The sequence below is a fragment of the Schistocerca gregaria genome, chromosome 4 (assembly GCF_023897955.1).
Source record: "Schistocerca gregaria isolate iqSchGreg1 chromosome 4, iqSchGreg1.2, whole genome shotgun sequence".
Taxonomy (NCBI): domain Eukaryota; kingdom Metazoa; phylum Arthropoda; class Insecta; order Orthoptera; family Acrididae; genus Schistocerca; species Schistocerca gregaria.
Window position 1 is genome coordinate 401,065,611 of NC_064923.1, and position 16,865 is coordinate 401,082,475.

Genomic DNA, 16,865 nt, shown 5'->3' on the forward strand with positions numbered 1-16,865 from the left:
TAATGGCATCCGTAATATCAAACCAGTTGCTCATCAGTGCTCAGGCTGGCAGAAACAACATGACATTTCATATTCAGCATATCCTATCAAGGGAAGAAATTTGAAAAGATTATTCCTTTCATCAGGTGGGATTCTATTCAGATGTATGTTATCATTGAGATTTATCTGGCATTTGATTTCCACATGTGTTGCTACTCATACTCTGTCATACTCACTGTATATCAAAGTCTTCCTCTTCATTCTAGTATAAGAACGTGGTATCCAGTGAGGAGCAGTATACCTAAGAACATTTCTAATGCAATCATTGGATCCAAGATGTAATTGGTGTTCTGGGTAGCGTACTGGACACTTTCACTGGAAGTCAACTTTCATATTGTTCATCAAACTCTCCTTAAAACGATCAACTGCAAACTTTCCTTTTAGTGCTGTTACCAAATGGAATTAGTGCTGTTCAGTTTTTACTAGATCAGGGTAGATATTACTGTACCTTGCATCTTCCTTTGTCCAGTTAGAAGTGAGTTTAGTTTTCATTTTCTTCTTGAAGTGGCATACTTTTTCTTCATCCGCCCTTTCTTCCAAGGTACTGAGAACATCAGCTGGAAGCATATGTGCCAGAGTATTTTAGACTGTACCATCACAGCGATACATCCCGTTTGCACTATGTGGAGGGAGCTTGATGATGTTGGGGGTATCGTACACTTAACCCTCACCATCAGAAGAAGCCATGAAATTGGGGTCATTTGCAATGTCCTCGATTTCCCTTGTAGAAAGTGCTTGATAGTGACACATTGTGCCTGGAGAGAAACAGTAAACAAAATGTTATTTAAGGCAGAACTTTCCATACTCCTCAGATGTGAGTTGAAATTCAGAGAGCCCTCTCAGGAAACTGAAATAACCCTTGGAGAAAAAACAATTGATAAACATCTTCTAAGCCCATTACAGGACATGCCATTACACAGGCACTATTTACCTAGCAATATAACTTACATTATTTTGAAAATATTCAACTTGTGTAAATCAGAAAAACGTTACTTCTTCCCACACATAATCCAGTAAACTTCATTCATTAAGAACAGCTGATGAAGAATCATTATAGTCGATAATATAAGACAGTGACAGATGCTGTCAACATAATTACAAATACAGCATTTCTGTTACAAACACAAATCCCCAAATGGGGATCATAGCAGTTGATGGGCTAATGTAATATCTCGTAGCATTGCTCTCTGAAGATTATGAACTCTCTGAGCTCAGTGCTAATTTTTAAATTCCTCATTTGTTCCTACAGCTGCTGTGCTTGTTACTGAATGTCACTTGGTCTACTTGGAACTCTACAGATTTTATAAGTCCAGCTTTAATAAATGTTGAATGATTAATAATAAACAAAACACTGAAATTTGATAGAAAAAGTCAAGCAGACTGTTGTGAATATATGCATAATTCACGGTAAAATGTACCTGTTGTATAATATAAATGACCATGAAGAAGATAGTGTACTTCTTGGAAATAAGGGTGGTAAATGACATCCAAGACTGTAAAAGCCAAAGCTTCACAGTGACTTTATCTCCACCTGTATCATGGTTATTCAGGTTCTACATCGTCACGTCGTTCAGCTGCTCCACCTAGGCCTGCTGTTACACCACCCTCATTGCCAAGATCTCCGGATGGTCCACCAATGGATTCAGAGTCTTCCCTTCTGCATCATCATGCATCACTGGCATTGGGTAGCGTACCTTCTCTACATGAAGTGGGCAAGGTAAGCAAAATAAGTCTCTTCATACAATTAAATTTCAGTAATTCAACTGAATGCATATATGTTTATCTAATATTTATTGATGCCATCAAATTACTGACCTGCTCCCGTGTTGCTTATAATGTATGGTGTAAAACATGTTTATACTAAGACAATTGCAGTTTACTGACAAATCTTATGCTGTTTTTCAGCTTAATACAAAATGGAAGTATAGAAATTGAGGGAAAAACCAGAAAATGAATTTATTCAGCTGAACATATTCTCTCCCTCCTTCCCTTTTACCTATACCTTTTTTTAAATGATAAATCAGTCATATGACATCCAAATATGGAGAAATGCCTCTGTCTCCAGGCATCTCCATGCCTTACAACCTTGAGACATACAAGTTCGCATTGCTGCTGCATCTTTTCAAATGTTACTTGCCCACCCTGCATTAGGCCATCACCTTGACCTTTTCTTGTATCTTGAAATCCTGAAATTAGTTTCTTTGGTCCACTCACATCCCATTCACCTGGCTATGTATCCTGCTCACTTCCAGTTCATTTTTATTACATTCATAACTATATCCCCCCCCCCCCCCCCCCCCCACACACACACACACACACACTACCGAACGCAAGCATTGGTACGTTGATAGATGACACACAAATAAACACAAACACACACACAAAATTCAAGCTTTCATCAGGAAAGAGGGAAGAAGAGGGAAAGACGAAAGGATGTGGGTTTTAAGGGAGAGGGTAAGGAGTCATTCCAATCCCGGGAGTGGAAAGACTTACCTTAGGGGAAAAAAAGGACAGGTATACACTCGCGCGCACACACATCCATCCACACACATACAGACACAAGGAGACATTTGTAAAGGCTAAGGCCCAAACTCTTTTTTTTCCCCCTAAGGTAAGTCTTTCCGTTCCCGGGTTTGGAATGACTCCTTAAGCTCTCCCTTAAAACCCATGCCCTTTTGTCTTTCCCTCTCCTTCTCTCTTTCCTGATGAAGCAACCGTTGGTTGTGAAAGCTTGAATTTTGTGTGTATGTTTGTGTTTGTTTGTGTGTCTATCAACATGCCAGCACTTTTGTTTGGTAAGTGTTAAAAATGAGCCTCAGTTGCAAAATGTTACTGGTTTCTGCTAGAGTAATCTAGCCTTCTTCAAAATCATAACATAAACTAATACATGCCAGAATAAGGCACGGTCAAACATAAAAAGCTAAAGTACCTTGGTACCATGTTAAGCTACATTGGAACTGAATATGGCACGCAGATATGTACCGAGCAAGACAGCCGATCATGCGCATGTGCACGCGGAACGTCTAAGGTGCCTGCCACTGGCTGTCTTTATTTTATGTACTGGGAAACTGGGAAATTACCTATAATGTTAAACCGTAAATTTGTGAGAGAACAAGGCATCGGGGTTCTATCTACTTAGTCAGTTACAACATAGCGTCCACAGCTAACCGACTGCTTCCCTCTAAGTGGAGCCCGGGCTGTTCCTCAGCTAAGCAATGTAGCTTGACATAGTGCCACAGTACTACAGCTTTTTATGTTTGACAGAGCCTTATTCTGGCATATATTAGTTTATTTTATGTTTCTGAACAAGGCTACATTACTCTAGCTGAAACCTGGGTAAAGACCAGTAAAATTTCGCATCTGAGGCAGATTTTTGACATATTAATCAATCATAGTTGCTGACAGGGCTGCAACACATTAAAAATTCTTATATTTATTTGTTTATTTAATCTCAGCCATTTTCGAGGTACACCAGTAGTCATTACATACCTAATACGTTTTATGCTAATTATTATGACAATTTGTGTATGTTTCATATTTGTGTGTGTGTGTGTGTGTGTGTGTGTGTGTGTGTGTGTGTGTGTGTGTGGTTTCATTTATTTCTTCATGTTCTGAATATTAAACTACGTTCACTTTTTCTAGCATACAATTTTTTATTTCTGTTTGTTTCTGCTGCTACTGCAACAATATTTTGTAAGTAAAAGCTAGTAGTACACAGTGATAGTAAATTTTCCATTCTTGGTAAGTGACAAGCTTCATTTTCAAAACTGAAATTCTAAAAGCTCTCAATACTATTTATATTCTTCCTTTCACTTCTATTTTAGCTCATCTGGCTAAAGTCTTCAACCATCCTAAATACAAAGCTTTATCAACTGGTTTTATGACTTTATTTTTTCTGATGTTTCAGTGTACATTATCAGAGTCTAATTGCAATTGAGGGTTTGTGTTGAGTGGAGTGGGTGAGAGGAGAAAGTCGGTGGAGGGCTAGGAGGGAAGTTTGGAGAATGGTGGCTGACACCTGTGAGCGAGAGGTAACAGGTGGATAGGATAGGAATTTGGCACCGATTAGCTCATTCTGGTTGCAGAAAAAGGGAGTTGTACACAGCACACAGTGATGTGAAGGAGTGTTTTGGGAAAGGAGTGAGGAAACATAGAAAGGGGATGATGCGCAGAAGAGGGTTTGGGTGCAACCTGGGGCAGGCGTGGACTGTGTAATTGAGAGAGGAGGTCCAGAAGACAAAGGCTGTGATGTTTCAAGAAAAAAAAAAAAAAAAAAAAAAAGAAAAGAAAGAAAAAAACTGAATAACAAATGCACTGTCAAAAGTGGTGATGAGTTAGTATAATAATATGTTCCCAAATAGTATAATAATATGTTCCCAAAAATAATATTTTTGTATAGTATACATTGTAATTTTGGTTTGTCTTTGTGATAACAAAAATAAAGCAAAGTGTTCATTTTATACCAATAGTATAAAATGAACACTTTGCTTTATTTTTGTTACCAATAGTAAGTTTTGTTTGTTCTGATCTATCCTGTCCTTAGTTGGTAGTTTAATAATGCAGTGGATTACAATACTCCATTGATATTCTAATTGAATAGTCTGTTCATTAGATACATCCTTTTTTTAAAAAAAAAATTATGCTGTATTGTGCAAAAGAAATGAGATCTAACATGCTAACATTGGACGATTGTAGGCATTACTCGAAACCTACCATTGTCTGTGCTTCATTGAATGTGACGTGCAGAAAAAAGACAGCTGAAAGGAAATACTTCCAACATTTCCATACTTGAATGCAGTCTGAAACATGGAAATAACCCACAACAAATTATTGTATCACATTGAAAATACAGTCTTCCTGTCTTTGTAGTCTTTGAATCGTGTGTCTGAAATTTAAGACTTTTCTCAATAATTTAGTGTCAGATTTGTCTTCAGCAATGTAAGACATACACTTCTAGACATATAAATTCTAGTCTCAGAACAGGGAAAGTAGTAGTGGCTTCTATCACTGACCACTGTCCACACAGTTGTCATCTCTTGGGATAATACAGTATCTTCCACACTGTGGTAGTTGCCTTATACCTTGTGCTCTATTGTGGGCAGTAGGTAATGTGATGGATAAGCACAGACACTCTGTGACCAACTTTCTACCTTGTGTCACCTGCTGCTTCAGTCATCTGCTGTAGTTGTGTAGCCACTCACCTCTAAACTACCAAGCAACACTGTTCAGTACATACTTTGTTCATTTCTCTTCTGTGACTTGGTTACTTCAATTCCTGTACCTGACATGGTTCACTTTTCTCACTTTTGATAATGGAAATAAATGACATACAGTATGTGGAATATAAATATAATGAAGTACTGTCCGAAAGAAGCTGCATAAATATTCAGACAGATATTGATAAGATTTCAAAGTGGCGCAGAGATTGGCAACTTGCTCAAAATGTTCAGAACTGTAAAATTTTGTGCTTCAAAAAATGAAAAAATGTAGTATCCTATGATTACAATGTCAGTGTGTCCCTGTTGGAATCTAACAACTCATACAAATACCTGGGTGTAACATTTTGTAGGGATATGAAATGGAATGATCACATAGGTTCAGTTGTGGGTAAAGCAGGTGGTAGACTTCGGTTTATTGATAGAATACAGTGAACATTCAATCAGTCTACATAAGGTATTGCGTACAAATCACTCGTGTGACCCATCCTAGAATATTCTTAAGTGTGTGGGACTCATACCAGATAGCACTAACAGGGGGTATTGAATGTGTACAGAGAGGGGCAACACATATAGTCACAGGTTTGGGAGGGTGTCACAGAGATACTGAAGGAACTGAACTGGCAGACTACTGAAGACTGGCATAAACTATCCGGAGAAAGTTTGTTAACAAAGTTTCAAGAACCAGGTTTAAATGATAACTCTAAGAATGTACTATAACCCCCTATGTATCGTTCACATAGGGACCATGAGGATAAGATTAGAATAATTACTGCAAGCACAGATGGATTCAAACAATCATTCTTCCCATGTTCCATACATGAACAGAACAGGAACAAACCCTAATAACTGGTACAATGGGATGTACTGTCTCCCATGTACCTCATGGTGGTTTGCACACACACACACACACACACACACACACACACACACACACACACACACACACTTGTCATCACTTGGTAGGCAGTTATCTGCTCTGTGATTTGCATGTGAAGTTATGGAAAGCATTATTTCTTCTTGTACTTAAATAAAAAGAAATGGAAGACCTCTAAGATCTAGAAAGGTAATACCAGGAATTATTGTATCTTTTCAACTATGTTTTGTCATGATCACAAGAGATTAGGATAGTGTTTATAGATCTAAGACATAACAGAGTGTGTATTATTTTCTTTTCTGTTAATCCCTGTGTTGTGCTTGATCATTTGCTCTCCAATAAAAGATACTTCAGTTTATCAAACACCAGAAACAACTGAATAAGGAAGAGCATATCGCTATGATTGATTTTTGTATTATTGGTAGAACTATTAACTCTTATGCATTTTGTGTATGACAGCTGCTGTATAGCACATCCAAGAGTGTTTTAATAAGTCAAAGACTTTTTTGATGGAGATAACATTGTTATGAGGTATCTGTAAGTAAGTCATTCATATTGTAAGCTTGCTTTGCAACAGCTAACGGTAAACAGGGAAAGAGCTTAGTGTTTCAGTGAGTTTAAGATGCATTTTGATTTATGTTGCCAGAGTTTAGCTGCAGTTCTCAAAAAAATTGACAGCAGTTGGTAGAGAGGGGGGTGGGGAATATCATAAAAGGTTAAATTTTTGAGCAACTGCCATCACACCATCATCATTGTAACATCTTAATGAAGGAGAGTACATTTTGTTTTGTATGATCATTAATTATCATATGTAGTTCATCCATTTTAAGTTAAACACAAAACAGTAGAGCTGCCAGGAAAAGATGTGAAATCTTCCTCACTGTAAAAATAAAAAAATCTTATCACAATTTTAATGAAACTAGTGTGAACATTTTGCTTTACTTCTAAGCTCTATGAATACTAGCACACACACACACATTCTGCTACCCACCCTGTCCGGTCCCCTGCTATAGACTGGGGCACACTGCAAGGCTTGAAATTACCGAAAATTTTGATTTTGCTGTATCATTTTTCATAATAATGCCCACACTAAATATCTTGAAACTGATGAATGTGATCACTAGGCATGGCTGGGAACTCTTCAGCATAGATGTTTCCTTGTACAATTGTTGTTTGTTTGTGTGTGTGTGTGTGTGTGTGTGTGTGTGTGTGTGTGTGTGTGTGTGTGTGTGTGTGTGTGTGTGTGTGGAAATTTTAAATGGCATTGATAAGCATCTTTAATTTATTTGTATTTTCTTTTTATATTGTAGGACCAGACTGTAAGTGGTGGCAGTCCACGACATTCAATAGCTTCCAACAATAGCAGCAATCCAAGTACACCACCAAGTCCTGGCCATGACCACGGGTCTTCGAGCTATGACAGCTAGTTTAATTTATTGGTCTGTACATAAACTGTTGGGAAACAATCTCGCATCAATGATATCTGATGCTATTAAGCTGTGTGTTATTTTCATTAACATTTTGGCAAAAAGGAGAGGCATACAGATGGTATAATACAGAACGCATTTGTCAGTACTTGTGTAACGTAAGTAAAACATATTATTTTACATTTAGTCATTTGCTTTTCCTTCATAATATCACTAATTTAATTTTGTTTGTTTTTCTCATTTCCAAGACTTTTTTGAGTAAGCATAAATACATATGTATATGAGGAGCAGCATGGCCTTTATTTTTCATCAATGTGTGTTAGGCCTTTTGCTAATTTTTAGGTGAAAGAAGCTCATAAATTTGAAAATCTGGTATGTAATCATTAATTTTCTTTCATTTTGTGTTATACGCAGTTGTTATTTACACCCTGCAGGTAAAGAACAGTTTTGTATAGAGGATGATAATCATTGTAAGTTAAATTTGTTGCATCTCTCAGTATTTTTAAATTTTTCTATGATTCCATGTATCTTTTCTTTGTGATGTTGCAAATTCTAGTACTTACATTAAAATCAGAATATTTTGTACATAAGTTGCTTATGTTGAAATGGGTCGAGTCTTGAAGAGTCATGCGGAAATTTGCAAAGTCAAATTTTATTTCAAGTTTAGTTTACTGGTATATAATGTAGTACAATTTTAATGGAAAATTTCCATTGTAAAAATTTGGAACAAAGTTGCCAAGCACATTTTGTTTCCTTTTTGGTTTTGTTTATATATGTAAGTGTTTGCATTCTGTATTGAGATATGAGGGACTTCCAAATACAATTTGTGATTATTTTTAGTGAGACTACAAAAATTGACTTTACATATGTGGAAAATGTATATTATATTTATTAACATTGTCGGTAGTAAAGGACTAGGTGGCCCTACCTCATTTGGTACATAGCTGTGGTAGGAGGATTGTGCGTGTATGTGTGTGCATGTGTCTTCGGAATGAATTAGTGGATGTTAAGAGTGCACTAAAATGAGTGAAGTATGGGCCCTTTTGTAAAATAGCATTTCATTACAACTGTGTATATGTTTTCTGTTCATTTTTTAAGAATATGATTATAGTTTTATTTTATCAGGGAATGCTAACAATAATGGTGAAATAATCCAATGCCTAACTGTACAAATTTTTAAGCAGTATGTTTTGTAATTCAGTCATATTCTGCAACTTCAAATTTTATATTTAAATATATTTATTATCATTGTGTAATCCTTCTGAAACAATTCTCATTGATTTAAATAATCCAAATATTTATATTACATTAGATATTTTCATTTGTGTACAGGAAATGTGCTGCAAGGTTCCTTAAAATTATTGTACAGCTAAAAACTGACTGAAGGGGAATATATACCGCAGCAAAAATAATTGATTACTTATTGTATTGGTGCTGAACTTTTACACAAGTAGATTGTCCTGTGCTGTAAAGTGTGCTACAATAATGAAATGCCTAGATATTGTTTTTTCACAATCTTATGTAAAGTTTAAGGGATAAGTGGAAATTCATCAGGAGTGCTAACTTACTTCTTTGCTACTCAATTGCATTGTCTGAAACTGTTTAAAAATTCAGTACCATCGATCATGGTGTGTTGGGTGATAAGTGCCTATAGATAGATAGCATCTTTTTTTATCTTTCCCATGAGCTCACCTCTCTCTCTCCAGTTTTTGTTTCCACAACAAATTTAAGCAGCGTTCATGCCATGAAGCTGTTAAATATTAAATCATTGTCTCATTTTTTATGTGAGCTATAAGTAAATGTCTTATTTTCCAAGATGTGTTGAACTATGAATGTATCATGTTTGTGGACTAGTTGTTCATTGTGCATTAGTAATTTATTTTATTTAGAACTTCACATGATTTATGTATCAGATTTAGGACAGCACTTACAGAAAAAAAGGGCACAATTCATTTCTGTAGTAAAAATCTAACTCACACCCTTTAAGTTTTGACAGAGGGACTTTGTTGCAGGATCACAGTACACACTAGGTGCTGCACTAATGTCTGGGATATTCTGAGTTTTAAGTCATAATTTTTTTTAATATCAGGGCATTTTGTATCAGTAATATAAAGGTTATCATTGTACTTCTGTGCCCGTATAAATTTTCATGTGAGGTGGAAGCATTTTTCTTTCTTTCATTGCCTGTGAGATATGTTGGAAATTTATAATAAATTTAGAAGTTTAAATGACATGACAAATTTAATGAATAGAAATGTAAAAAAATTACAGTTTCAACAATATGCTCAGGATTGAAAGCAGTGGTTAGTAGTTGAGAAAGTAATATCTGTGATAAAGTTTATTCTAGATAGAGTACCCACTGTCTGAATAGAGTTTTTTTATCTCCCATGAGAATAATCTACACAGATGTGTGATTGGCTGTTGCATTATTCTCACTGTATTAGTTAAAATTCTCCCTGTAACATACTTCAGTTACTGTGATCACTGTATTTTCATTTTTGAGTATATCTGCCTTTGAAAGAATTTTAATGTTGCTTGGTATTCTAACACTTCCATTAATAGTTCATGTCATAATTCTTACATGTATAAGCTATAACCTGCATATTTTCCTTTTATTGTCTTCTTTATCTAATTTTTTTAACACTGCTTGTATGATTTTTATGTCTGAATCTCTCCTATTATTCAACAGTAAACGTTTTTCAGTCAGATTTAGGACTGCTTAAAAATGCAATCACCAGTAAAATTTAAATGATGATAGAGTTATTCTTAGTACCAGTTTCTGGCTAGTTCATATTTAATGAACAAAACAAATCAGTAAGTTTCTCTGACTTTCATTTCACTCATAGCATTCAATTTTGTGACCATTTATAACAATAAATTAAATTTTGGTTACCAGGCTATCCAGTAAAATAGCTGTGAATGTGAACTACACATCCATTTCGCATGTGTCACCAAAGAGTAGTTGGTGGTGTCTTTCAGAATTTGTATGAAAACATTTTGTTTTCAATGAAACATAGCTTGTCTTTTCGTAAATTTGGCTACATTGGTGATATCAAGATGGAATTAAAAAGAAAGCATAACCATCTGTAGTGTGTGTGTGTGAAAGAGTAAATATTTTTCAGATTGATATATTGCACTATTTTGTCAAGACCTCACAGAGCATAACATTGACTTATGAGGCACTCCACAGCAATAAATATCGTAATTACAGTTCCAGTATTAAATCCGTTGTTGTATTTTTATTGTTAAATGGAAAGACTAAATATGCTGACCATTGTAGAGAGAATCTTCGATGCTCTTATGTATTTCACACAATGGTTGTCATAATATTGACAAAAGTATGCCTTATTAGTGCTTGAAAAAGAGAATGGCGTACTAACATATCAAACAGTGGACTGCCACCACATCTCCAAAAAAGAAAACCCCTCACACATTTGCAGTATCGCTTAAGGATATGAATTGTGTCAGTCAAGATGAACATCTTTTACTTTTTGTCATGCATGTAGCTGTTTCACTTTTCTTGGACACATCAGTATCTCAAATATAATTTTATTCTTGTGATTGTGTTGGTTTAGAGTAAACATGATTTTATATTGATGGCACCCATTCATTTGTATGCATTGCTGAATTTTTTGATGAAGTACTTAGATCATTTTTTTACTTTTGCCTTTCTCCTTTTCATGTACTTTTAGTAAATAGAACCCGTCTTGTAACAACATTTTAGGACTATATTTTTATAATATTAATTGAAGCTTTCTTGGTATTTTCATGTAGAATCATGGTGTAGAAATTCAAAGTCAAATATCAAGAACTGCTGCTTTTCACAGATTTATTTATGTAAGGAGATGATTTGTATTGAAACTTCAACCACTGACAGTTTCAATACCACATGGAGAGATTTGATGTCTGAATGGATTATTTAGATTGTTTTTTGCATATTATTTTAACTCATATAATCATTTGTTATTGAAAGCTTAGTATCTTTGCCAGAAGCAATAATACTAAATTAATTCAGTGGAGTGTAAATCAAATTTTTTTCAGTTATGAAATCTCCTGTGCAAAACAACAGCTGTTTTCAAAACCTTTCACTGCCCAGTTATTGGCAGTCTGCTGTCTGTTTGAGCCCTAGTCATGTAGCGGGAGCATTTTCCTGAATTCATGTTTCCCACTCCTGCATGTTTACCTCCAGAGTACAATAAGTTTACTTAATACTCTGTTCCTCAATGTTCATTACATATTTGGTGCACTTTTTCTCTGAATCTTTTTTATGTTTGTGACTCAATATCACTACATACAGTATGTGTAATAATCAAATTTATGTAGTGTCACCAAGAACGAAAAAATTCCAACTGTTACATTGTGATGAAAGCTATCGAACAATTGTCTTAAGAGCCCCAAATGGAATTTTGTAATGGACATTGTATTTACCATTCCATTATTTTGCGTATGTGACAAAATCCATGTTGAGCATAGCCATGGCATAAAGGGGAAAAAAACTGTGTGTCAATGCAAAAAGCACATTCCACTCTTTGGTGTACAGCTGCATTCTATTGAATAAGAATGCGGGATGGATTGCATTTCCAACCACCATGAGAGTGCATTTCCAATTACCTTGAGAGTAGATGGAAAACATAGAATGTTATATAATTGTAACCTTAAAAATTCATCATCTAGTCTTATTAATACAACTAGAGAATTAGATAAATTTCTGGCACAAATAAGTGAATATGTTAGGTGTGAGAAAATTACCTAACCTAAACCAGTGAATAAATCATCAAAAAGGTTTTGATGTTTGGAGCTCTAAGTAACATTAGATGTGGCATCATGGACCAACTTATAAACATAAATTAAAGGAGTTTTTGTACGTATGAAGACAACATGGCTGTATTTACTGAAATTCAATGAGGCTGAAATAATATGATAAAAACTAAAAGATACAAAAGGGTGTATCATAAAGTCAGGCATTCATGTAGTACCTGCCCTCTCCTGGAAAGAAACATTAAAAAGTCAGAAATAAAGGGGTAGACATGACTTCACTAGTCTGGTTATTGGAGTCCTTCCTCCTTTTTGGCTTCATTCATAAGATACATATCTGTTATAACTCCAATCTCTCCTCTCTGCCTAAAGTTTCCCCTAAGAAAAACATGCCTAGGTTCTGAAAGCTTTGTACTGTCCAGCAGCTTTTCAAATATTGATATCCCCCTCACTAATTGGAGAATATTCTTTGTTAAAACTATATCCATTTACTGATACAGGAATTGAAACGAGGTACATGTTGAAGATATTTTGGATATATTATTTAAGGTGTGCACCAAAACGTGAGTGATTCAGGCAATCAGAATAATAAGACTGACACATTACACAGTGTAATTTATAAAACAAAAGCAATTATTAATACCCAGGAGGGAAGTGAGAGGCACAAATGAGTAGAAGGAAATGAGGAATAGTTACAGAAACAGGTAAAAGCACAGGGGTAGCAGGTAGAAGGGAAGAAATTAAGCCTTAGATATGTACTGGTACGAAGTGAACGCTATAAACTGGTAGTGGGACAATCATGTCAATGGTTATGTAATTGTGTGTTTGGGGAGGGGGAGGAGGGACAGTTGTACACATAAATACATGTTGTTTGCCACTTCTTTTGTCTCAGTTGAATTATTCTGAGACAAATTCATAAATTGTAAATGTTATTTATAAAGTCTTTTTAACAGCAAGAGTTTTGTATTGTTGCATTTCCCTGTAAACATCAAGTTTTTAATCCGTTCTCATGTTATATGTGCTTTTCTTATTTCAGCTATGTTTTATGTGAAAAAACTAATTAATCTTTATGATTCCACTAGATTTTCTTCTTATTGATTAAGCTGTGTTCTTCAGTGAATAGCTTCATGCCAATGTACTTTGTTGCCAATGTGAGTGAGGAATAGTCATTGACAGACATTATTTAGTCACTTTTATTTTGGTAAGCTCCACCATATATCCCTTCTTGAAATGTCTGTTAAGTCCTGTGTTGTGGAAAGTATAGGTTACTAATCACCTCGTAGAAGAGGCAGTGAGTCACAGACAAGCACAACAGAAAGACTGCTAAACAGTTAAGCTTTCAGGTAAAAGAAGTCTTCCTCCTGATACAGAAAAACACACACGCACCACACATATAGGGCCACCCAGAGTGGTGGCCCTGTGTGTCTGAGTTGTGCTTGTGTGAATATGTGTTTTTTGTTTTGGAAGAAGGATCATTTTATTGTCCAAAAGCTTCCATTTTTAGCAGTGTTTTTTTGTTGTGCCTCTCTGTGAATCAATGCCTCGTCTATGTAGTGAGTAGCAGTCTATCCATCTCATATAGCTGCTACCCAATCCCGGACTTTCCACTGTTTGATTAGGTTGTATATTGGATTCACTTTAAACAAGAACAGTATTAAAAATATTTCCAAAATGTGAAGAGTAAAAAGTAACTCAGATTGAAGCAGATAAGGATATTCTACTCCTACTCCTTTTGTAAACTTTTTTACTTAAGGAGGCAATAACATCATTACAGAGTAACTTCTGCCACTGAGTCTTGTAAAATGTAAAACTGCCTCACAGATCTTCACTAATCAATGTATTTGCCAGATAGTGCGCCAGTTGGAGTAGTACTTAAATGTATGACACTACCTCCTACTTGTAAAATCCAAACTATTACACCTAGAATTGTTATGGTAGTTAAAATGCCCTGAGCTATTATTTTGTGTTGCCTTAGACACTCTTGAAAATCGGAAGGTTTTTCTTACATCTACAGATCTTGAAAAGAGATCAAACATCAAAGACACAACACCTTCCTTGAATGTATTCTCTGCTGATAGGAATGAAGGTGGATCCACAAAGCCGTAGCATAATAGCGTGGAATGTTTCAGTGTGTTTGACAAACTCTTATCACTGCTCACCAAAAAGTATAAGCAAATAATTTCTTTTGAACATGTCCCTGGTATTTGTTAGTTCTGTGGCAAAGTGGCTTTTTTTAACAAAATTTACCCAATTAATACATGATGGGCTGTTAAATCATTATTACAAAAATGTTCCATGAACACAAAAAAATGTTGGTGGTTTATAATCAATAATTTTAAAAATTACTGCATCTCGTCTTTTATTGATCCAGCTTTGATGAAAAATGAGCTGCAAAGAGTAAACTAGAGAACAAAAGTTACTTAAAAACCTTTAGATTCATTTTGCTTCTTGGCAGTTTAATTTCCCTGCTACTCCATATAATTTGTAAACCGAGCTTTTGAAATCTCTGTTATGTCATTTGGTAAGAATGCAGTATTTTTCCAACATTCTTTTATTGTCATAGGGAAAGGTTTTTAACTTAGCTGTAGTTTCCATTTTGATGCAGTATAAACTGGGAGACCGTCCATTGCTTTGTTAGTTGCTCATGTATGTGTGGGTTACTAAAATGCATATTCATTTTGAACAGAAAATACTGGCTGTAAACACAGAGAGAAATGCCACTGCGAGGATGCAGTCGCATACAGTTGTTGGTTTTCATTCCAGTACTGGTTGAATTTCTTGCAAGTAAAGTTAATACAGTTGAAAAGCCACTGAAATTATATCTTCTCTAAGAATAAAGTTTGCCCGAATCTCTTATGTTCCTAAAACTGATGTTGGAGAGTTGGTGGTGCATGTGTTTCAGAATGGCACTGGAGAGGTTGTACATGTTTTAGATATGTGGAAATGTACACCAGTTTAATGCCAAATTTGAAATCCGAAGAGCTACAGTTTCATTTTTTGTAGTTTATTACCCACCACCATACATAACAAAAAATATTTTATAGTGTAGCTTATCAGAGTGCTCCATTGATCATTGAATCAGTAATTGTGCATACAAGAAGTCTAAACAAGCAAAAATCAGTCTGGTGTCGCAGAACTAGTTTCAAAGTATATAACTTAGATTTTCTGTTCTAATAGAACAGAGGATACTAAAAGAGTGACAGACATTAATCAGCTCAAAAACTTTCACTTACTTGTATTTACCCTCTCAGTATATGTTATGCAAAGACTAATAGTTTCTAAATATAGTGGTAGTGTATTAAAAAATTTTAAGAAGTGGACAATCACTTCAGAAATCTGGTAACCTAAAGTAATATTGTCCATTCTGCCACAGAACCCATTACTGCAGAGATACAGTGATCAAACTGTTTTGTTATGAGACTATACTGTACGTTGTTTGAATGGTAAGTTTGAAGAGTATTATTCTTACTAATTTGCACTTGTTCATGAGATTCATCAGAAAGAATGCAAAAGAAAAATGCTACCACTCTTATAGAATGGTTTAATTCATATTGAACATCGCAAATTTTGGAACTGCTCGAAACCAGTAGCTGTCTAAGAACTAACCTAATGTGCAAAATGCTTGAGAAATTATTTTTAGTGTGCCAGAGAATAATGTATGGTAGATTGGTTGCTGCTATAACTGTAAAATCTGTTCAGAGTGCAGTTTTATTTGTTATTGGCATTAACTGACTGCTAAATAGAGAGATATAAAACTACTGAATAAGAAAATCCTTTGTGTTGTAACTGTCATATATTTCGAGTATAGACTTTTTATATGTATATTGTGTTGTTAATGTTAAACAATTATTTATTTGTATATTATTCATATTTAAGCTTCTTATTTATGTTGTTGTTATTTTGTGTGTTTCTGTGTGCATGTGTGTGGTTTTTAGTAATAAATTTAGTTAAATAATGACAGTGTGATCACTTGACATACTTAACATTTGTAATTTCTTTTATTCTGCTTACAATGTTTGGAAATGCTCAGTATTTTTATTTATCGTGTACTGAACATTATTAATGCCTTATTGCCAAGATCTGAAAGAATCTGCTATGTTTAAATAGGATTTAATATAGTAATCATTGACTGAAATAACTTTTTTACTGCAACATTGCTTTTATTTTTCATTAACGGAATGTAAATAAATTTCAGTCTTATATGGCATCAACTAATCTTCCATACATGAAGATGCTGACTTCTTGTAAGTCTGGTTTAAAGTATTTAATTGTTGGTACAAATTTAATGCAATCCCAAATATCATTTTTGAATTGTCATTTGTATCATTTTGACATAAAGTTGTTACATTTATTTGCTTTTGTTTTATTTGAATTTCCTGAACCTCTCCAGTGCACTGTTTATTGAATGTACCTCTATTACACAATAACAAACAAATCAGAATATTTCGTATGTGCAGTACTGTTGTTTAACATGAACCTTATTTTCATCCATTAATTGTCCTGATTGCAGCATGGTAGTCCACTATGCAGTTATCATTGTAACAAAAACGT

General features: G+C 34.8%; 1 protein-coding gene across 2 annotated transcripts in view; it reads left to right on the forward strand.

The window, feature by feature from the left end:
* Positions 1-16,665, forward strand: part of LOC126365897 (serine/threonine-protein kinase Genghis Khan) — a 323,790-nt gene extending 307,125 nt beyond the window's left edge. For both annotated transcript variants that reach the window (XM_050008618.1, XM_050008619.1), the window contains exons 31-32: positions 1,590-1,756; positions 7,443-16,665. In XM_050008618.1, the coding sequence (XP_049864575.1) occupies positions 1,590-1,756; positions 7,443-7,559 (284 nt within the window). In that variant the 3' untranslated portion in view covers positions 7,560-16,665. The remainder of the gene's footprint in view (positions 1-1,589; positions 1,757-7,442) is intronic.
* The last annotated feature ends 200 nt before the right edge of the window (positions 16,666-16,865 follow it).